This window comes from Siniperca chuatsi, linkage group LG1 (assembly GCF_020085105.1).
Source record: "Siniperca chuatsi isolate FFG_IHB_CAS linkage group LG1, ASM2008510v1, whole genome shotgun sequence".
In the NCBI taxonomy this organism is placed as follows: Eukaryota; Metazoa; Chordata; class Actinopteri; order Centrarchiformes; family Sinipercidae; genus Siniperca; species Siniperca chuatsi.
Window position 1 is genome coordinate 10388445 of NC_058042.1, and position 24591 is coordinate 10413035.

The following is a 24591-nucleotide window of genomic DNA, read 5'->3' on the forward strand; positions in this document are numbered from 1 at the left end:
AAAAACCATAAGACATTTAGTTTTCTATCATATAAGACATCTTCACATCTGAGAGCCCGGAAACAGAAAATGTTTGGCATTTTTTTGCTTGAAAAGTGACTGAAAATGATTAATTAAATCATCAAAATAGTTAATTTTTTAACATGTTTTTTTTGTGTGTGTTTCATCTGTAGCATTCGGTTTACAGTGGAGAGAAGCTTCTCAGATTGAAGAACTGGAAACAGAAAAGTTGTTTTTATTCAGCAGAAATGTCAAATTTTCTGTGGCTCCAGCTTTTCGGTTGTGAAAATGTGCTGCTTTTCTCTGTTTTATGTCATTGTAAATTAAACATCTATTGGATTCTGTGCTGTTGGTTTGACAAAAGAAGCCATTTTAATACACATTAGGCTCGGGGGACTTTTTTCATGATGGGCATTTTAAATTTTTTTCCAAACATTTTATAGACTAAACAATTAAGTGATTAATTGAAAAAATTTATTAATTAGTTTGAAAATAATAGTTACGGACTTGATTGGTTAATAATTTCAGCACTATACTGATGCTTATTCTGCATATTGATTAATTTCCCTGTGCCAACCAGCTCTCAAGGAAATCAACATCCATGAGTCTCATTGGCTGAGAAAAACAAGCGACTCTCAGGTAATTAAAAAATTAATTGTTGGAAGGTTGCGCTGGATCTATATTTCTCATTGTAAATTATTGTTAGACATAGTTATTTACAAAAAACAGAGCGAGTGGGATTAAGTTGCCAAGGCAACATGTCCTCTGATCCACCCCTGCAGTTATTTCCTCAGCACTGAGAGGATGTTTGGACTTTAAGGGTTTTTCCATCCCTCAAACAAGCTCATCTGTTTGCTTTATTTGTCCTGATCTCAGAGAAATTGATACGTGTCACTGAATGTGATTAAAATCCCACTTTTTGCTTTGTGTGTCTCTGTTAGGATTACAGCTATATTTAGTGCTATGTAAATCAACATCAGAGAAAAAGACGTGCGGTGGCAGAGCTGCTGTACTCGAGCCTTGACGGGATGCAGCTTTAGTGCTGTAGGTTCATTCCACCTCCTCCTCCTCTGAGCTTCTCATCCAGGAAAAACGCCTCAAGACGTTCACAATGTCAGCATATTTGTAAGCTTTAACAGTAGTTCATTTTCTATACAGAACCTACAATACCGATGTGCGACTAAATGGGGATTAGGGAAACCACCCCTCTCTGTGGAGCTCTTGCCAAAATGTGGCACTACTTGAAATTTAAAAAAAAGACACTAAGTCAGCGTTGTAATTAAACTAAATTTTAACAATTGTCAGTTCTATTGTACAATATTGAACAGGAGTCACAAAAGTGCACAGGAGGCATTGATTCAAAAGGAAGGATCATATGTTGTGTTATCCAGGTTCAGGTGACTTATGAACAGTAGGGCTAAACAGAGAGAAGCAAAACGTCCCTTCATAGATATCTCAATCTTATGACAAGATCAAAACAGTGATGAAAAAATATAGACTTATAACATAATATCACCCAGTAAATATGCCACTACAACATGTGCCTTTGATTTCAAATGTACCATGTTTCAAGATAGACTTCCCAAAAGCAGCAGTGACACCATCCTGCAAACAAAACCTCTGAATCCTGACAATTTGGTATATTTTATATATTATTGTACATTTAGAGAGACATTAGGGTTAAGGTTGATTTAGAAGGTATGTTCTAGAAACACTAATTGCAGAGAGGCACCAAAATAAATAAATATGTAAAACAAAAACCAAGAATCTGACAGGGTTGTAGTGAAAAGGCCCATGCCATCTAAATGTTTTCAGTGAAGTACACTTTCACATTATTCACCCATCGAGCAGCACCAAGTCCCCTCACCCAAATATAACCACCACCCTAACAAAAACTAGTGTGTAGGAAGATCAACAGCCTTGGAGACATAAGTCTTTGTTCTACAAATGGACAACAATACTATTGCACACACAAAGTCCTTTGAACACTACACTCATGGCAAAATGGAGGTCTATTATCATTTTTGGATGTTTCAGAGGGAAAGCTCCTGAGACGAGGGAGTTTTCCTTCTTTATGCAAATATAATCAAAAGGTCTGTTTACTGAAAACTCCCACGAGAGAGTTTATTAATTCTTGCTGCAGTCCCTTCTCAGAGTAGTTTTTGTGCTAACACCTGTTTTGTTCTTTGAGTTTGTCACCACACAGACATCCATTAACATCCTCGGGATGGGCTCACCTGCCAGCATTTTCTTTTGATCTCATTTTATTAGTGAGGATGTTTGTTTTTCATCAAGTTTTCTCACAAAAATCAAGTTATTATTATGGTGATGGTCATCACTTGGCCAGTTCTCCTTGCCAGGTGGATTTAGACTCACCTGGAGGCACTTTGTGTCACGGCCGTTTGTCATATATGTGCATATAATCTAATGAGTACAAACTGTCTTCTATAACACACCTGAGATAGACGAGAGGCAACAGCAAGGACAGCCTGTAGAAAGATTTCATCTCTAATTCTCTGAGGGGGCTGCAAGAATTAACACAAATTATTACTTGAGTGATGCTGAACAGCATTGTCTTTGTGTGTTATTCATTTCAGCCCTTTTAAGTCCCCTCTTCTACTCTAAGTTCAGACTGCCTGCGAAGAATTGCCGCAGCTTTCAGAAAAAAGACAGATGGACAGAATCTAAGAACCCACCACCAGCTTTTTAAAGCCGTTGCCCCCCACAGAAACGGATAAGTAAGCTCAAAGTGTGACTCTTGATTTAGTTTCAGAATGCCAGCGTACAAAATGGAGCCATTTGGTGGAGCATGCTGGCCTTCCTCCTGCCAGTCTCTCTCTCCCTCTCCATTAACATCTCTTTCTCACATGGTAGTGTTTATTAGAAGCCAAAGCTGATAGTTTCTGAGTGGACATCACCTTGGGGGAGTAGGTGCCACATAGTTTCTGCCCTGAAGACATGTAGTGAATCCTTCGTACCTGACCTCTGAACCTTTCAACTCAGTGACACTTTTCTCAGTTATCAACACCTAGCTTGGAGAGCCCCTGCCTGAACTCATGCAGCTCATCTATCTTTCCATCCAGAATATCCATGAACTTCTTCAGCTCGCCCTTCATATTGCCCTGCTTTTGTAGACTGTCGCTGATGTCCATCTGAAGACTCCCTATCCTCCCCTCCAGTTCGTTGTTCTTCGTCTCTGCAGCCTGTGGATGGATATAAGGAATAGTTATGTAACAGCAAATGGTTGATACAGGGAAATCCAATTAATTTCTTAAGAGAGATGTCAGAGCATTTCATGTAGGTATGTTCTTTTGTCTTTGTCTCTTACCAGAGATGCCAAACCAAAGACAGAGCTTCTTACAGCTACTGTCAAAAATGAAATAAACGCAATTGAACTGGCCTTTCAGCGTTTCACTTCAAAATATGCAGGTACAATTTTTTTATTTTTTTAAAGAAGAAGAAAAGAATTCATTTGCAGTCCTGGGGCCAAAATGCTATAAGAAAAAAAAAAAACCTATTTACATCATCAGGACTGAAAACCAAGGTAAATGCCACTTAAATGCTTTACATTTAAGAAACATACATTTTTGTGTGAGGTGGGAGAGTGAAGCAAGTCTTGCAGACTAGCAGGCGACATGAGTGACACATTAATGCCGAAGATACCATTGAAGGGAGGGGTTTAAAATAGGAGTGCTAAATGGGTGTTGCGCCTGCATGACTGTATCCTCCAGCTGACTCCTGAAATTTGATCTCCACGTGGGGTGTCGTCTTTAAATAGAGGGGAGCCATGACCACAAACACAGAGGTAGAATAAGTGGATTCGTTTTTTAAAAACACCACAGAAAAAAAAACACATTAATATCAGGGGAAAACCGCAGCAGGAAAGTCATTTTCAACAGTTTTACTTTACCCATCAACTTTTATCTGAATGGACAGTGGCTGAGTTTTCATTTTGGGTTTCGTGAATAGGCAGAGGTATTTGAGAAATCCCATTGTCAATGCTTCTCCTCAGTTTGGATAGCTGGTTAGATAAATTCCTGCTTCAGCCAGTTCTGTTGCCACTGTCATTCATCCAGCTAGCTGTTGCAGAAACAAACCAGGCAGTCGAGCTCTGTGAAGCACAAGAACTCCAGGCATGCCACTGTTGGCTTTATTCTCCTTCCTGCCCGGCTTGAAAGGCAGCACATGCATGACAGCTTGGATGATAAAATCCTGCTCCGATTCAGGCAGAACAGGGCGAGAGGAGCATCCCTATCAATGCAGCTCATGTCAGACTTGGCACTCACGGGGTGTACAGTCATTCACAAAGCCTGGCACTTCTGGTTTTACAGAGAGTCTGATGTTACTCAATGAGGAATCAGCCTTGAAGAACAGGTGCTCTTTGTTACAAGGCAGACAGGAGGTGACAGGCATGAATCTGTATCTATAACAGCAGATTCTCACACCCAACTTAACCTCCCAGACACAACCCACACACCTACAGAAATGTTATAAGACTTGGTCATTAAAGCTCTTGGCAGAGCTCTCAAACAACTTCAGCTGTTTTTGTAGTCAGCAAAACAGATCATATCTGCGACTGCTAGGAAACTAATAAGCTGTGACAGAGATGTAGCATCTCTGTGAAACAGAGATGAGGAAGAGGAAACATTTTCAAAGAAGCAATAATCCACTGGGGATGGACCTTTATTCATAGATACAGTAACCACAATGTGCATTAGTGACACACGAGATAAGAATGTTGCCACCAGCTCTCAGGCAGAATGGTAAATAGGAACTCTCATTCTCAACCTCCGTCTGAAAGCACTGCTTACGCCTCAGAGCCTGTGTGTTACCTCGCTGTGACAGCCATCGTGTTTTCACGTGTGCTGTAAGCTCGAGGTCTATACAGCTCTCTGCCGTGCTTTTCTACTCTGCTGTAAATCACACCTTAGAGAAATGTGGGGTTTGGAGGTCTTTGAACGTACCTGCAGTTTTGCGGTGATGCTCTCGCACTCCGCCATGAGCTGAGGGATTATCTCTGCCTGCTTCCTCAGGTTCTCCAGCTCCTGGGAAAAATAAATTCAGAAACTAGTTAATCAATAGCTAACAAATCATATCAGGTTGATTCTTTCTTTATTGTTTTCTAAAGAATCATTTAACAAAGGAAGCCAAACTTATCAAATGGCTCTTTCCAAAAGATAACAAAATCTACCTACCAGCACCGCTGAAGCTCAGTATTAACTTGTTGCATCTCATTTGTTTAATCCGCACAAAACCCAAAGTGTAAAACCGACACGTTGTGGTTTTACGAGGGGTTATGTGCCGGACTATTTCTTGACCAGGAGCAGTGACACTTCCTTTTATCTGATGACAGCTTTCAGTAACTGACAGTTTTTGATACTCTGAACTACAGACATGTTTTAGGTGGTACCAAAACAGCATTAAAGTTCTATACAGAGCTGTGACCCGGCTGCATTTACATCAATGTTTTTAAGATGTCACTGTTTATTCATAGAGGACAGCACACAAATAACAAAGATGGCAGCAATACAAAGCAGGTAATGAAAAGCAAGGGGAAAAGGTAAAGAAAGCAATCACAGACTAGAATGAATACTGAAGATGCAGCCTTGACTGTTTTTCTGCCTATTTGTTTTCTTCTCAACTAAACATCTATTATCGCTCTCAAAAACTTCATCCCTCTGCTGCGTTAAGCCAAACACACCACATACAGTTTCATAGCATCCGTTATCGCTTCAAGCACTTCCAATAACTGGCACATTTTTAAATTGGGGGAGTTGAGCATGTGCATTTCTAGAAGGGGGTGAGTCAGTCGGCAGATGAGCCTCTGTGGGCTGTCTACTGTATCTGTGCTCTGCAAACAATGAGACTTCCTTCTGCAGGCCCTTCGGTCAGTGAGCATTGTAGCTGATGCACAGGACTGTGCAAACGCTGAAGCCCCCAAAGGACGTGATTCTTTGCTTACAATTGTTTAAAAATCAGCTCCAGCTCTTTGAACTACTTCCTTCCTGTTGTGTAAGATATACCGCTCTCAAAGGAAATAATGATATGTTCTATTAATATTCAGGGTGCCAGGTGCTAAACTAGAATATTCCAGACACACAGGGAATTTGAAAGGGTCTTTACGTGGCATAGTCATAAATGTTATTTTGCAACACTGTATTAAGCACAGTTAAATTTAACTAAATGAATGGTTGATTCATTGATTAGATATTAAACAGAAAATTAATCAACATATGAGGATCGATTAATCTTTTAAGTCATTTATCAAACATAAGTATGAAACACTTGCTTGTTCCTGCTTTTGAAATGTGTGGATGCACACATTTCTCATTTTTCAATGTGATTGTAAATTGAATATCTTTGTGTTCTGATTTGTTGATCAGACTAAATAAGCAATATGAAGAATAGAGCTTCAACGATTAGTCAATCGACAAAATTAATCTGCAACTATTATCGATAAATATCGATAATATCGATAAAATAAAGGTTTTTTTTCAAGCAAAAATGCCACACATTTGATGGTTCCAGGATCTCAAATGTGAGAATTTCCTCCTTTTTCTGGTGTTGCATTATAGTACATTTTTAGTAACTGGACTGTTGGTCGGACAAAAACAAGACATTTGATGACATCACCTTGAGCTCTAGGAAATTATGTGTGATGTGATTTTCTGGTGTTTTATTGACAAAACAAATGAATCAAGAAAATATTCATTAGATTAACCAGTAATGAAAATAATTGTTAAGCCCTAATGAAGATCTCACCTTTGCGCTCTTTTTTTCCTATTGTTTTATTTAATAGACTTAAAACTTAATGGACAGACTAATTGATAACAGAAAAAAAAAAACATTAGTTGCAACCATCTACATTTTAAAGAGTGTAAAGCTTGATTTGCTGCAGTGTCCAGGTTTGTAACCTGTTGCAAAAACGTACTTTTTTGGGGATCAAACCGTAGAAATCAAAATCTAAAAGAACCAGATATCCACTACAAACATGAAAAGCCGCTGTGAACAGAAAAAAATACTGAAATACTGTAATTTTGCTGTTGAAACAGATATACACTAAAGTATCTACTCTTTTACTCTTATGGTAGCTGAATTTGTTTTGTTCATCTTTTCCTCTGCTTTACACGTGGCTGATTGTTTCTCCCTTTCATGACGTTGATGGGGAGACACGGTCACTATAGTGTATAAAAAAAACCCAACTCAGTCCTAATAATTTGTCTGCAGACAGAAACAGCATTTAAGCAGCAATGAGCAAAGGTCAAAAGACTGTGTGGCCGCGCAGGGCTCATCCTCATTAGACATAACAGCACCATTAGGCTCTGCTGAGCTGACAGTCAGCTAGTTTGGATTACGGATGACTGATGCAGTAGACATAAGGCGATGCCACTAATGGTATTTGTGCCTAAATTCCCTGCTGCTCTGACTACAGACAAAGTCAGAGGATGAATTTACATCCCCCCAGTCTGAATATTTTCACAGTGGAGTTCAACTGTACCAAGACAGGACAAATATCAAATAAATTACTGAAAAAATAAGCAGCACAGAAAGTAAGAAAAAAAATTGAGAGAAAATAAATCAACAGTGGGCAGTAGTTGAGTTTAGCAGGGTAGGTGAAAATAACAAGACCGATCCATACAAAACCCAACATCCCACAACAAAACTTCAATATCATTCCCTACTGAGTTAAGTATAATCACCTCCTGAGGCAGAGGAGTGGTACTGAGTAAGAACAAGAGGCGAAGAGCTGGTGTACAGTGAAGAGACACACTGGAGATGAAGGGCTGGGAGTCTTTACTTGAAAATGATTTCTTTGAAGAAAGGATGAAGAGGACTGAGTGAATCAAAAACTTAAGGTAAAATACCTCCTTTCTTACAAAAAAAGCATTGTTTTACCGACAACCCTGCTCTCAACACTGGACCTGTTGTTTCAAGACAAATGTAATGCAGACGTCTCACCTGCTCTTTGTCACGTAGCTCTGTCTCCAGCTCCTGCACTCGTACAGTCAGCTGGGCGTTTTTCTGCTTCTCCTGATCGGCTTCATTACACTGAGCTTCTAGTTCTACAATCTACGCATGGGACGAAAAAAGTTGGAGAAGTGGTTTATGAAAAACATCAAGTTTCTATTGTGAAATGTGGTCAACAGATTTCTGGAACATATTCCCATTTTGTTTACCCATCATACATCTGTCAGTTTGTGTTTGTGGAATCCTAAATATGCTGGATATTAAGTGGTGACAACTGACACTATCAATTAGAAAAAAAAATAACTTGCAGCATGTTAACAAAATGTAACATTGCAACACCAACTCAGCTGCAGTAACAGCCTACATTGATTATGAAACTAAAGTGATTCTATTTATAGTGGACTTAGAGCTGAGATTCTGGTGCAGGGAACACAGAAGCTAATAAAATGTACAGTACTTTCCTTGCTCACAGTGGAGAAACTGGACAAACTTGCATGAGAATTATTAAACTTTGGTGAGGGATTCACTCATCCCTCTATACAGATTTTAAGAAATAGATTAACCAAACTAGGACAGAGAATCTATTCATTTTGTGATAGTTTGTAGTGCAGTTTTGTTCCTTTTATAGAAGTGTTTCTAACCTGACACTTTTTCAGCCAGCAGGATCGATGGGTTTGTGTACACTATTTAACTTCCCTGTAAGAGTGCATCGCTGTATTACCTTTTCCCTGAGCATGTCACTCTCTTCCTTGCAGGCACTAAGTTGTTTCTTCCAGCTCTCTACATTAGCTGAGGACTCCTGCAGTGCGTCCACCAGCCTGGCATTATTTTCTCTTAAAGTCTGCAGCTCTGTTTCCCACTTCTTGGCGTTGGTGTTGCTGCCAGACAGGAGAGACAGAGAGACAGAGAGAGAGAGATCCAGGAGGAGAGTTATTAATGGAAGGAAAATTTAGACAGGTTAGTGTTGAAATGCCTGGGGCTTCTGCCCAATGACATGACACATAATGCTACAAAATCCTTCCAGTCGTCACTATTTAATTAGCGGTTATGTATATCACACTGTCAGCAGATATTTAGACCATAAAAAAGGAAAAGAAAGAAAGTGGGAAAAGTCTTAAAGGTCTAATGAGCTGTATCCCTGATACGTACCAACATAGTTAGCTATCTTTTCATAGTGTGTGTCTTTCTGTCTTATCAATAAGGTTGGAGAGGTTTTGATGTATATTTAGCATGCATCACTGTTCCCTTCCTTATGCATGGCTGGGTTGAAGTGTGCTGCTCTCCATCAAATGTGGACAGACTTGCACCGCAGCATTCTGCAGTCCTCGGCTGTTTCACTGCTGTGACACACTTCCACAAAACAAAACCCCAAAACCTTGTGGAGGCATGAAAAGGGGCCAATAAAGACAGGGAACAATGGTGGACCAAACTGTGTTTTACAACCACAACTTGCAGAAGTTCAACGACACATGTAAGCTTGATGCACTGCTATGAAACAAATGTCTTTCCTTTAACAACAATCTTTAGAATCAATGTTTTAAACACAATGATAAAGCTTTATTTTTCTGTAATTTCCTAATTTAACTAGGATGTTTCCTGGAAGGAACTTTCCAATTTGCTACTAATTATAGTCATATCAACCGGATGAGAAGTGAAGAGGCCATTGAATTAAAACAATGTATACAATAGTTAGTTGGCATAATTTTTTTTTTCCATGTCAAAATCATGTGATTTTACAACAATATATGAAGAATATGAACAATATACATATAATTTTTTTTATTAGGTCAACCACCAATAAAAAAATTTATATCAGAAAAGCCACATAATAGAAAAGAAAAATATATATATAAATAACTAAATAAATAAATAACATTGTCCTCTCCAGGAAGCTTCTTGAAGGTTGCACGATTATATATCAGTTCCTTTCTAGGGAAATTACTGGACCCATAAAATAAAGCAATACCCACACCACTCAAGCAGATGTTTAGTTAATTCTTATTTTCTTGTGTGTATCAAGTCTTAAGTATTGCTAGGGAAGGTCTGCTAATTGGTCTTTTCTTTACCTTAGGGCCTTTTATCCCATCTGGATCAAATATATCAAGTGATTTTTTTTATTGCTATCCAGTACTAATTCTGGCTAACTTCATTTACTGTAGTTGACTCCGATGCCCTGAGGTCATTTTAATCCCATCTGGAACCACAGCTGGTGTTTCATGCAATTACCGATTTTTATATACTCAGCATCTGGAATATAAAGGCCAGATCAAATGGTGGAGTAGAGCAGCGTCACTCTTTAGATTAGATCAGATGATTTCTGAGCCCTTTGGGGATGTGATATCATCCCAGTAGCAATAAAGTGAAGCAGGCGAACATTTGAGCACAGTTTGGTGCAGAGACATAAGAAAAAAAACAAAGAGATCGGGAGCTGCTGTGTTTGGAGTTAAAATGATATGATGCTCCTTGAAGTGAGTTTTGCTGATTTGTGAGACCAATTTCGATCATTCAGTAAACGTCAAATTGTCTACATGCTGTAGTAAAAGCCATGTGTTGGGCAGACACCTTTAGATCGCCATCTTTTAAACTCTAGAAAATACTTGAATGATTGTGATGGATGAAAGGTGGTAAATACGCATGTTTTATGTGTAGTGTATTTGATTCTGACCAAGCATTGTGATCGCAGTGCAACATTGGTCCATGACTCCTTAAACAGTATCCACTGCTTAGTTTACATTCAAAGAACCAGATTCCCAACACCTGTGCATTTTCTGCTGCTACTCTAGAAAACGTTTATACAGCTTACATGTCACATCAATTTTAATTTATTTGGTCACGATGAGACAATTTCAGAATTAAAAAAATCTGAGAGAAGAGAAAACAATAAGACCCTAAAACAGCGTTTTAAAGTACTTTGAACATCAGTGTTACATGTAACATGGATCAGAGTTGGAGCTTAACTGTTGCTGAAATTATACAACAACAAAAAAAAATAATAATTGTATGATATTTTATTTAGATATTGCATTAATCTGTAATACTTTATTTGGATAGTCTGCCTGCAGATAGTTTATAGAGTATTTGTAACATTTCAACAGCTTATTAGTTGATATTCAAAAATTCAACTGTTTCACATGTAGGAAATCTACGTGTTTGGAAACAGCAGTAGTTTCAAGAATTATTCACCATAATATGTAATTAAAGTTCAGCTCAGTTACAGCGTTAATCAGAATTATTAAGCAGAACCACTTTAACTATTCATCCAGCGATATAATTTCCACACAACAAGCACTGATAACAGTTTCTCAGCCAAGAGTGTCTATAACGCACAAATGAGCTTTGGGAATTAACCTGAACTCAGGTAGCAAGATAAACAAGGAACAATACGTAACATGACTGGATTAAGTTATAGAAAACCAAGGCAACGACTTTATATTTACATTTTATTACTAACATTACTAACAAAGAAAGACACAACAATGACTCAATACAACGCTAAGTTCAGAGAAGCATCTGACCAATCAGTGGACGTGCTGAACTAATGGTTATTGAGATATTAATACCTGGCTTTATAACTAAATCCCACAAGTTGCACGTATGTTAAAGTTGTAGTAAATTGCTAATATAGTTAAGACTACAAACGTACACATTCAAACAATAACAAAAGTAACAAATTAATAGCATTGTGGAATTTTAGAAGCACACAGGTTTCTTCGAAAAGAGTTTTTGTTTGAAAAGAGGCGAGGAGAGGCAAGCAGAAGGAGGGGGAGTTTGACTGTCCGGGGGAGCATCCCAGGGTGAGTGATGAGTGGCTGCACAGTTGTGTGTTCAGACACACATTTTAATCTGGCAGTTCCATCCTTGGTTCTGTCGGTCCAACTGTGATGTTGCACCTCTTTTTTTTTTTTTTTTTTTTTTTTTTTTTAATAAATCCTATCTTGAGTAGTATTCCACTCTAGTTTCATGTAGATTGATAAAAATAAAATACCAGGCACGCCAGGGCTTCAGCTTCCCTGCCATTAGGGAGGCCTGGCTAATCTTAAACATGGTCCCCCAGGGCCATTAGCAGTCAGTTGTTAATCCTGTCCTGTTTTCTGCATCCTCTAAGAGGGCTTTGATTGTCTTAAATGTAAACACCAATCTTAGTTTGATATCTGGTCAAAGCGGCCTAATGGTCTCACAACTCATTTACAGCTGTGGGAAAGGAAGTAGAGTCGCTGATTTGGAGGGGGTGGGGGGTTATGGAAGGCACCCCTCTTTAAGCTGTCTCTGCATTCTGTTCAGAGATATCCTACACACAAATAAAACCATTTCCTGATATTAAACCACTGTGGTTAAGGTTTGGTTAGGTTTAGGCACAAAAACATCTCGGTTAGGGTATGTTCATGAATTGTCACATATACTCTATTGATAATCTGTTATATCTGTTACATATACAGACAAAGTGAAACAGTTGAAATGTTACATATACTCTATAACCTATCTGTAGGTGGACTATCCAAATAAAATATTACCCATTAATCTCACTGTTGTGATGCGGAGTAGGCATGAGGACGAAGGCTGATAGATCACATGGATTTATGTTATTGATTAAATATAAAAAGAATGAATTTATCATTTAGGGGGAAACGCATTAATAGCAAATAAGATGCACGTCACATTAAAGATGTTCTTCCAATGTTTCCATGAAATGAAACCTTACCTCTGTTCTACTGCACTCTTGAGACGTTCGTTCTCGCTCTTCAGCACAGCAGCCTCCGGACCGACATGAGAGATTTTCTCATCATCTGTCCCATTAATGCTGGATGCCTGGTTGGATGAGGGCGTCTCACGTCCAGACTCCTGGTAGGAGACAGATGGAGACTCGTTATGGTTCAGGGCAGGTTTTGATTCAGTCAAAGCTTACCTGCAGCTCTCTAAAGGTCTGATAGATTAAAATTTGTCTCATAAATCCTGGTCTGACTGTGAAGAAAGGGCCCTGGGCTTCTTTCAGTGAAACACTCCAAACACCTGGGACACGTCAGCTATGACAGTGGAGGGGTGAAGAAAAACTGTTGCCAGTATTTATCATGTCATATAGCCCAGCAGCTTTCTATGTCTCAGAGCTGAGTCTGATTCCTGCCATCTGGAGTCAGTGCAGGCCTGGCAGCCAGTGACCGGGCACTGACTGCTGGATCTACCTCGAAATCAATGCCATTTACTTAGTGACAGAATCACCAATTTGAGATAATTTGTGCAGAACTGAGAAATGTTTTATTGATTAATTACTCTCACTTGTTTCCTTTTTCTCTTAATTGTTGTGGTGCCTTCCAGGTTTTACCTTTCATTCATGATGATTAGCACTATTAAATGAATGATTTCTGTTGTATTGACAAACACAGCATCTGTACTCTTTGGTGTTTGTGAAGGAAAGTTTTCATAGCTCATTTTCTCTGCAGTGTCGCCACATTTCACTCTGTAGAAGCCACAGTTGGACAGCAGAGGTGTTGTACTGAATCAGAATTTCAGACAGAAGAGAGATGTAATTTACCTGGGAGTGATTACTCGACGTCTCCACCTTGTCTTGAGATTTGTCCCTTGCTAGTTTGGCTGCTTCTTTTACCTCCTGGAACTTCTCAGCAAACTGAAAATATGAGTGAGAAGTGAAAGAGCCGTGATGATTAGTGGCAATAAAAACTGTCATATGCATTTCAGCTCATCTTGAAAAGTTTTTGGAGATCATGGAAGCAATTATCTAGTGATAGTGAGGATTTAAGAATCAGACCCTTAAATTCTTTCCCCACCTGATGTTCAATTAATAACAAATTGTGCACTGTCACACTCGAGTTTTAGGACAAATACATAAATCAGTTGTCTCTAAGAGCTACATGGATGCTTTTGTGACTTCATGTGATGAAGTGAAATGTTTCCTCTCACCTTGGCCAGTTGCTGCTCCGAAGCGAAGCCCAGTCCAAACACAGTGTTGGCCCTGCTGTCCGCCCATTGGCCAAACTTCTGCGATGTCTTGGTGAAAGTCATGTTGGGTGTGATGGTACTGTTGATGATCACCTATTAGGACAAAAAATACTTAGCATTAATTTCCTGGCCAGATTGAAGATCATACAGGTAATCAATACAGATGTATAGACTTCCAGCATAGTTCTCTGATCCATCTGACCAGCACACTCCTTCAGAAAGGTGCCTGCTGCTGGCTTTTAAAAATTGTGTGTCTCGTTCAGCGAGGACATATTAGAGAAGGGGCTCCAGCAGATGCATTCACATGATGAATAGTTCTATTGATTTAGCAAAGGACAATCCCCTATTGTAGCTCCATTCATAGCAGAATAAATATGTAATACCCTGCCCATGTCTTTCACCATGCACACCATGACAAGTTTGACTGGCATATTTATTTCTTAGGATGATCCACTTATATGCATGTTTTCTTCGTATACATAATTGCTTTGCATTGTAGAGAAATACTCTTTGAGAGAAGTACTCAAAGAGTAATTACCTTTTGTATTCTCTCTTTAGAGGGAACACATTTTATACATTAAAAGCAAAAGACATTAAATATAAGTACATGATGGCAAATAGTCAGTCACATAATGACATTTTTTGCTGAGTCTCAATGTCTCACAATGTTCTGTTAATCAAAGAATTAATCTTCAACCCACAAACATTGACCCAGAGTTTACTATAGGCCCATCACCAGGTTTCACATGAAATAAGTACAGAGTCAGAATTGTAATATGGGCCAACTTAATTCACTGGGAAACTATTAACACATGATGTTGGAGTGTCCCTCTGTTCAAGAATTTTGGGGTTGAGTATCCAAGGTTTTGTCTGACAGGTAAGGCCATACCATACCACACAAACAGACTTTGCTACTACTTAATGATGACAAAGTCAAATGAAAGACAACACAAATTGTTAAAGGGGGTCTTACAGCTGCCAAAAAACATTTAGTCCAAAGACAGCTGCCACCTTACAATCACAGAAAATGGCTGACATATTTTCATAACATTGTATTACTTGAGCTGTCTACTGCCTGTATTAATAATGCAAACTCTTCCACTTTGGAGATGTGGTTACACGTAGCTGCACATTACACCACACTCATTATGGTCAAGCAGTTGTTAAGAGGGATGCCGCCATGGGGTGGGAGGATGTGGGTGGGGCAGGTATATACTTTAAGTTTATGCAAAACATTTGTACCGCTCAATTCCAAATTAAGATTTGATTGATTAATAAATAAATAAATAAATAAATAAATAAATAAAGCACTGACACACACAAACAGACACACACTATGTAGTGAAGACACAATGTCCATATTTACTACATTACACATTCACCTGTTGTAGCTATTGCACTAAGTCAGAAAACATCTGCTGCAGTCAAAAATTGTAACTAGTGCACGAGGTAGCGACAGTAGAAACCAACAGATGCTTAAAACAGTATTTCAGCCTGACCAGACTGCATTGATTTGTGTGCGTTTACTGCTGCTATATGAACCGCAGCAGCCTGGGTTTGAGTCTGGCCCTTTGCTGGATGTCATCCCCCCTCTCTACCCCCTGCCTTTCCTGTCTCTCTCTACTGTGAAATAAAGAAATGCAAAAAAAAATCATCTTTAAAATAAATAAATAAATAAATAAATAAATACACAAGCATCTTTAATTTCCTATGGTACATGTACACAAACCCAATCTCTACTACCAAGATATAAGAGAAAATAAAAATAGCACATGCGAATTATCCCAACAATTAAGAAACAATAGAAGACAGTTTAATCACAGTGCAACCCTTGTTTCATAGCAACATGGCTCTGAACACAGGATTCAAGAATTCAAATTGCTGACAGACTCGTGTCCTTTTCTACACCCCCACCGTCTCCCTCTAAATCTTTTTTAGTGGCTGAGGTGTTAAAACACTTTACACTGCATCATTACTGGACGCAGAGATCCAAAAAGCAGAGACTGAGCTAATACTTTACACTGCATCATTACTGGACACAGAGATCCAAAAAGCAGAGACTAAGTTATCACAACAAGCACATTAGCACACAATCAATATCCTCTTAGACATTTTTGTCCCAAGAACAATGCTAATGGCTCCTAAAGTGAGAGATCAGTGTGCATACACAAAAAAGACCTTCATCAGTGTCACATACTGGAAACATTACAGTTACAACCTCCGATTCAGGCTGCATTCCCGCATCAAGGGGTTATAAGGAGAGTGGCAATTTAAGTGCTGGTAGTCATATTTTAAAATAAGGCTTCATCAAAACAAATATTACCTAATTTCCTCAGAAGAGGAACTTGGGCAAAGCCTGAACACCACTCACACGTCTCATCTCAAGCAGCTGAGTGAATATTTAACAGAGCTCACCGAGTTGGCTCAAAGAGCAGCGTTAAGATAAGATGAAACTTTAATGGTCATTGTGGAGAAACTGGGCCATTGCTGCAGGATTTTTTTTTTTTTTTTTTTTAAATAATAATGGACAGACTTAGGTGAACAGAAATATGAATCAAAATGCATTATTTCCTTTTGAAAAACTGACGCAGATTAACCTCAGATTTATCAGTTATCATATGTTGTCAGACAATTAGAGTCCAAATTTCTTCTCAATTTCATCTCCTTTGTTTGCTAGAAACCCTGTAAGAACTTTCTCTACAGTTCATGTTCAGAACTCCTGCTTGAAGTTTCACATCTTCAAATTGACAACTGACTTGCCAAATTCAATTTAGAATTGAACTGAGGTAGTTAACCTATACCTTGTTGGCCTGATACTATATGCCTGAGATGACAGAAAACTAATGTAACTGACTCTTGATTTAAGAATATAAAAAGGGCCTGTAAAAATTAGTGAAAATGGTAAAATAAGACTAGATAAGCTTGTTTTTTAAATAACCAATAGGTGGAAAGGTACAAAGTAAAGCTACGGTAAGTAACTGAATCTGCCACCTTGGTGTGTAACAGGATAATGAAACCAGACACTACAGACCTAAAGCCTACATCAGTGTCCTGCTCTGAACGCCTGAAGCTCACTCAAAACTCAAACATTATTGTTATTGAAGTTTTTATTTTACACATGAAGAGTTTTGAGTGATATAGCTGAAACAAATATAGTAATTTTTCAAGCAAAAATACCAAACATCCCCTAGTTCCAGCTTCATAAACTGAATCTCTTTGGGTTTTGGACTATTTCATGAACAAAAACAAGACATTTGAAGACATCACAACTTGGCCTTTTAATTTTAAATTATAATGGGCATTTATTACTATTTTTTTGCCATTTTGTTGACCAAGTCAGTAAATGTAATTATTTTATGTAATTTGGAACATTTTTGCCATATCATACTTAATATTGTGATTTACAGGATGGTGACAATTTAAAGGGAAAACCTGAATAAATAAGTAGAGAAACATAACGAATGATGCTACAGGGCTCACTGAATGGTTTGATGAGTGTATTATATGGCCTTCACAGTCACCAGATCTCAGTCCAACTGAGATCAAAACACCAAATGAGGGAATATCCTTTGGTAGAGTTTCAGAGGCTTGGACAATCTATGCCAAGGAGCATTTTCTGCTGCTCTAACAGCTCGCGGTCGCTCAACACCTTACTCAGACAGTTTATGTTGGCTTTTCCTTTAATTTGTCACCCGTCTGTATATTGAAAAAGAAAAATATTGTGACAAGTCTTTGAACAGGTTATTGATCCTATACTATGGTTGAACACCTACAGAAACATGAGGATCAATAGATTAAAAAAAAGAAAGAAAGAAAAAAAAAAACGGTATAGACAAATGATGTGGAATCCCAACTACTGATCTGTAAGTTAATACACAGGACTACCTGGTTGCCCCTGGGCCTTGTGACTGTGTGCTGGCATGTATGAGTGTACGACTCAGTAAGCAAGCGAGTGTGAGTAGGAGGGTTTGACAGAGGGAGGGAGAGCAGAGTGACGCTGGCAGCTGTGCCGGTGGTGAGCCGGGCTTCGGATCAAGTGGCACATGAGGCGCAGAGCGAAGCTTGGCAGGCCAATGGCCTGAGGGTCAGTTAGAAACTCAGAGACAGCCAGGAGGTTATAGGAGAAATCTTCCTTCGGCTGATTATGTGTCTGCAGAGGGCACAGAATCTGCATAGTCAGTAAATAAGATAAGAGATGTAGAACATGGCAGAGAAGTATATGGGAGGGAAAGAGCTGTGATCACTTGTCATGCACCAAATGCCAGAAGACTGTCATAGCTAAAAAAAAAAAAAAAAAAGGACATCACCGCTACACAGAGTTGTAGCTATGATAAAAAATGTTATCTTGGTTTTCTGGAGAGCCAAAACCCTTGGCTAACTTGTGAATCCATTCCATATATTATAAAAGGGTTTTTGTCTAAAAAACAAAACAAAAAACATGATAAAAAAAAAATTTAAAAAGGTAAATGGGTCAGTATTACTCTACTTTCTCATAACTTTTCTTTTGAGTACCTCACCCTATTTTACTGTGGTCAACAATTGCAGATTTCTGTGAGTTACAGCTGAATGTGCAGCACAAAGCCTGGTTTTTGAAGGATATACATATATCAAAATAATGGCGACAAATGGGCAGCGAGGATAGTCATGATGATGAACAGGAGGAACTGGCAGTGGTGTTATAACTGAAACACAGCCAAAGAAAGATGAGATGATGGTCGCTGCGTCCTCTCATCAAAGCAGACAGCAAAATGGAAATTTGCGATTGCTCATCAAGCAGAGGTGTGATGTAGATGAGGAAATGTTAAATATTTTTTGCATGTCTGCCAACCACTTTAATGACCTGATGCATTTCATCTTATCATATTAAGGACAGCAAAAACACTGTTCCCTGGTGGCAATGACACAGGTTTGGTTTTTGAAGGGAGGGATGGGGTTAACTTAGTTGGAGTCAGGGGTGCTCCACATCAAAATCTTAAAGCGTAGGCTGTTTTCTGTATTTCTGCATAAACTTATGAAGATCTACTGGCTTACATACTATGACTGAGCTGGCCTTCATGCTTTCCATACTCATAATAGTGGCAGCCTAATATAAAAAAAGAAATTGTGTGTTATTTCTTTGTATTATTAATGCTCTGATCTTAGATAATATTAAATTTAGCTTCATGACTATGAGAACTACTGGCTGGAACACGCTTCTCCAGGCTGCAAATAAGCCAACATGCATGGGTAATGTGAATATGAATGTACTTAAGAAGCTGTCCTGACAGGAAGTTGGATCAATTGGCTTGTCACAAAGGGTTGCTGAAATTTGTCGGCTCCTCTACAATCTATGGTTCGCCCTAACACCCTCCCCTGCATAGATCCACAGAGTCCTTTACGCATATATTTGCAGAACTATAATTCAAGCTTGAGACTAGACAACAAATGGGCAATTTCAGTCACAATAAACAGCATTACAGCATTCAGCTTCTAAGGCTGGAAGTACGATTCTGCCTTAAGTCTTGACAGTCGGCTGATGCACCACAGCCTTTTCAATGGAAGAGTAAATAGATATCATGCTTTAGATGAAATTCATGTTTTTTGATATTTGTTGTCCCAGTTTGTTTTTCTGACAAAATAGTGATATGCAATGCTGTTTACAAGCACAGTAGCTTATAACAGCTTTGGTGTGAGCACACCATAATCCTAATGGATGATTGTTTTGGGACTTGTATCAACCCAGTGCATTCCCTCATCATGACGGCTGTGTATACAGTAAAGTACCTGATATAGCTTGATTTTAGTGATTCACCCGAACAACAACTTAAAAGTGTGTCGGCAAATACCGGACTCTGAAGCACAGAGCGGACATGTCCCCTTCATCCCCAGTGGAACTAACGCTTTTTCTTGGTGAAAACGAAACTTTATGACACACAGGTAGAGAAACTGCATGGTGTACTTGGGGTGCAGCCACAGTTTTATAGGGGAGTAAGGTGATGATAACACAGGGAACTTGGCTGTAGGTTGCAATATTGGTGTATACATTAAATTAGTTAAAAACTGAACATCTGGCAAACCTACCAACACATTTAACAAGCTCACTTAGTGGAATATGAATTCCTATTCTTGGCAGAAACTTTGCTCACCAGCCCTTGGCACATGAGCCAAAATGTAAATTTTGGACAATGGCTGTGAGAGAATTAGTAAGAAATAAAGAAAAAAATAAGTAGTTAAAAAGAGAGAGTAAGATGTAGGAGAGAAAAATATTAAGGGAAAAAAAGCATAGAAAAGAGCTGAAAGTTTTTTTTATATGTTAGGGAAGTTATAATAATTCAGAAAGTAGAGCAAGAAAACTCTTCACTGTGTTGTCATAGTGCTTCGTACATCGCTGTATGAGAAGCACGATTCAGGATGAGCGAGAGTCAAAAGTGCTGATATGCTCCCCCACTTGCCATATCATCATCAGCAAGTTGCCCGGCCATCGCGGATGGACGAATATAAGTTGACGGTCTGTCACAGTTAGTGTGTACAGCAGCACAGACTATTGTTCTAGACAGACCTGTCTCCCTTGCAGCTAGTTTACAAACTAGAAACTATATTTAACATTTATTTGATATGACTCAACATTTCCTCGCTTTCAGTTACTTTGCTCAAACCGACATCACTTTAACTGAAAACGGATCAAATTGAAATCAGCAGGAGTCATCTCTATTCAAACTGAGATAACATCTTATTTCATAAATTTTAATCCTCATAAGTCACATATTGCTGCTGCCTGCAGACATTTTATGACACATACTGCTCTGTTACTCAAGGTTACAAGAGAGTAGAGAGATAGGAGGACTGGGAGGATGACAGGAGTGGGAGAGCAGAGAGAAGACCCCTGGCCTCGAGGATATAGACGACATACAAAAATACATATACCTCCAGACAGAAATAAAGTAGATTTCCAATCTCCTTCTTACTAAGAAAACAGATTTTTTTGATAAGGGACGTGAAAGATAAAACAAGTAGTATTGTAAGTGTTGTAGCTCCATAAGTGCTGCTTGATGACATAATGGATTAGAGTCTTGCGTCTCTGGTTTCTAGCATTTATTCAATACCCCCTCCACACACACACACACACACACACACACACACACACACACACACAAAAAATCTCATATGCGGTTTGCATTTATTTGTCACTGTTAAGAACAGTTTCTCCTTAGCAATAGCAGGACATGCTTGCTGTGCAAATACTCTACATTCATTCATCTATGTTGAGTTCCTGTGAGACCAACCCTTCTGTCAGCTGTCAGGTTGGTAATCCTAACACCAAACTCAACAGGCCCTTCACCCAAACAGAGAAGTGCAAAAGGACCAACTATGAAGACATAAACACATTCAAACAGCTGTCAACCCGTTCAGTCCCTGAAGTGGCTCCACAGGTAATCTGTGTGATTTAAGATTGTGCCAAAGGTGATTGCCTGACAGTGTCAGCAGAGGGATACCGCTGTCATAACCCCCCTACAGTTTTCACACAGAGAGAAGACTCTGATCACCATGGAAACACATAATCTACTCTTTCAGTTAGTGGAGGAAGAAGGTGTGAATACAGGATACAGGCACGTCATATGGTTGTGGGCGGCTGTGGCTTGGTGGTAGAGCGGGTTGTTCACAATCGGAAGGGCGGCGGTTCGACCCCGGCTTCCCCCAGCCCACATGTCAAAGTGTTCTTGGGCAAGACACTGTGAGTTTGTGTGAATGCTTTGAGTGGTCGGAAGACTAGAAAGGCGCTATACAAGTACAGCCCATTTACCATCATATAGTGTATTATCACATGCATGATCAAATCTCCACATCATGCTGCTGTGATGACAAATCAAAATAATTTCAGAAAATTAGTTGTTTTTACTTATAAGCCACTGAGATTGTTCACATGCAGTTCATGTTCTACAACCAAGCAATTCCTTGTTCTTCAACACACATGGGCGAAACAGATTTCAAAAATCAGTGCAGAGGGATTTGACTGGAAAGAAGAAAAGCTGATACAGTGAGACCACTATTTAAAAGCTTTATAGTCCTTGAAGTATGACTACTGTCGGCTGTTTGTTGATGACAGTAAATTACAGATAATTGAGTTTAATTGCGACTCAAATGATGTTCAGACTTTTATTTCAACCTTCATGTTACTGTTCTGTCCTGTGCTGAACTATTAACACATATTTGTAAGCCTTTCATAAACTCATATTTATCTTAATAGAGGTTCATTTAGCTAGGCAGCAGGCTAAATCACATTTAAAGTGATGCTTTGAGAGCCTAGACATGAATGTGTAGTTGTGTACAAATTGGCAATGACATTATAAATGTTATATTATGTATGGTGTATATGCTATAGTATCTCTGTTTTTATTTGTTGTGCTTCTTAATGCATATAGCAGATGCTCACAATGTATATAGTATTCTTGTTTTTCAGCTTGTGCTGCTGTGACACTAATTTTCCTGCAAAAGAACAACCTTTATCTTATATATTATAAAAATTACAATTAAGGCTGAGTGATTATTATTATTTAGCAACTTCTAGACAAATCATGTTATTGTGATGATTCTATATCAATATCGTCCTACAAATTTCTGTCCAAATTAGTGCTGAAACGATTAGTCGATTAATCAATTAGTTAATAAACCAAAAATTGATAATTTTGATCATGTTTGGATTTTGGACCGAGTCAGACAAAACAAGCAATTTGACGACATCACCTTGCACTCTGAAAAATTGTGATGGGCATTTTTCACTATTTTCTGGCATTTTAGACTACAATTATTAATTTATTAATAATTCATTTATACAATTATTATTATTTGATTAAATCGAAAAAAATTATTACCAGATTAATCAACACCGAAAACAATTAGTTGCTGCACTAGTTCAAATGAATGATTCTGAGCATGTAATTTAAAAAAAAAAAAAAAACAACTAAATTTGTTGTTAAGCTGTTTTATACACATATGAAGTTTGGTTTCATGTAATGCACGATGATGGAACACAGTTTATTGCAACAACAGTTTGATTATTTCACGTGTGATTTTGCATACATTTTCCATATCCATACAGTATATCCATAATGGAAAATATCTGTATTAATATCATGATATTGATTTCAATCAATTTTTTCTCCATTGTTTTAATAAGTCAGATGTTTGAACGGAAAACAGGCAGCCATAGATGACTTTCCTCACTTCACAAGCAGTATGAGACAAAAATATCAAAAGATCCAATGTTAGGTTGATGCTGATCAATGGGAGCTGCACATGTAACATTAACACGCTTCATAATTCCTTTTGAGTGCTCTTCCTCAGCCTCAACCGTCTCTCTTGAGAGCAGTTAAATGTTTCCCCATCATCTCTTTCTGATATGGTTACACACACACACAGTATGCACACACACACATACCTTAGATCCATCCACGCTGATAATGCGGTAGCTGTTACGATTGCTGTCGTAAAAATAGGAGACGGTGACAGCCTGCTTGCTGGCAGGAACCCAGTTCTTCTTGGTGGTTGGGTCGATTTGGAAGACATGGGCCCTGGTGGTGTAGATCGGCTGCTCCCTGGAGAGCAGAGGACAGAGGAGACGGACAACATGAGAGAAGGATCACTGCAGATAAGACACATGATATGTAACCACAGATCAAGACAGTATCCACAGATCAAGGAGCCACATTTCACAACATTTAGCCAAACACAAACAGTTACAGTGTGTATTGAGTTCTTAACATCTCTCCATCACATTATGTCTGCAGAGACGCTCTGCTGTCCTGAGAGTCTCAGCACAGACAGGCAGGTGATAATGTAACACAAACCCTAAATCCTTATAGCAACCCAAAGCCATTAGCACATCAACACCCCCTCCCCTCCCGTAGGTGACAGTAACACATATCTAGGTGTTTGTGCGAGACTGTGCACTTGTATGTATGTGTATGCACTCGCATCCATTGTAAACTGGAAGATTTCCCCTGTGCACCAAATACATTCGAGACAATTATCTACTTGTGGCAACACAGTCAAACAAGAGAAGGCTTGCTGTCATCTTGTAAAAAACAAAAACAAAAAAAACCCACCAACTTCAAAATGTCTTCAGTAAGTTTTCAGTAAAGAAAAATAGGAGGTTGACATCACTGGAATATTTATTTAATTACATAGTTCATTCAGAGAACCATGTGCTTAGTTAGTAACGTACAGCCACTCAGAAAGTAGGGCCTGGTATAACTCAGTATCATATATTGTGTTTTGGTTTAATCATATTGTGAGGATACAGTCATATCAGGATGTCTTTTGAAACTGATTTTAGTCTCTAAATAATTTGGAATTTAAAAAAACAACAACAACAATTACTCCAAACAAAACAGTACAGTAGAAAACAATGCAACTTAGAATTATTTTTTTCCCTACAGACTGAAAAAGGTGTAGGCTAAAGCTACAGCTTATTACACCTTCTCTTTTTAAAAAAATACTACATATTTGATGTCAACAGTAACATTATCCCTACACTACTACACTAATGCCAACATGTCGTTCTGATCATACATCTTTCTATTCGTCCATTAACTCATTACATTTGTAGTTAAACATCGACAATATGAATTTCTGTTTTGCTGAAACAATGCAGTGAACATCAATTGGATTATTTTATATATGTGATTTTGTATA

The 24591-nt window shown here is 38.5% G+C and overlaps 1 protein-coding gene across 2 annotated transcripts in view; it reads right to left on the reverse strand.

Moving 5' to 3' along the window:
- Positions 1 to 1273: 1273 nt before the first annotated feature.
- The window catches only part of homer2 (homer scaffold protein 2), a 34748-nt gene continuing 11430 nt past the window's right edge, over positions 1274 to 24591 (reverse strand). For both annotated transcript variants that reach the window (XM_044203924.1, XM_044203913.1), the window contains exons 2-9: positions 23336 to 23492; positions 13882 to 14013; positions 13496 to 13588; positions 12668 to 12807; positions 8690 to 8846; positions 7960 to 8070; positions 4965 to 5045; positions 1274 to 3203 (exon numbers count right to left, since the gene is read on the reverse strand). In XM_044203924.1, coding sequence (XP_044059859.1) covers positions 3015 to 3203; positions 4965 to 5045; positions 7960 to 8070; positions 8690 to 8846; positions 12668 to 12807; positions 13496 to 13588; positions 13882 to 14013; positions 23336 to 23492 — 1060 coding nt within the window. In that variant the 3' untranslated portion in view covers positions 1274 to 3014. The remainder of the gene's footprint in view (positions 3204 to 4964; positions 5046 to 7959; positions 8071 to 8689; positions 8847 to 12667; positions 12808 to 13495; positions 13589 to 13881; positions 14014 to 23335; positions 23493 to 24591) is intronic.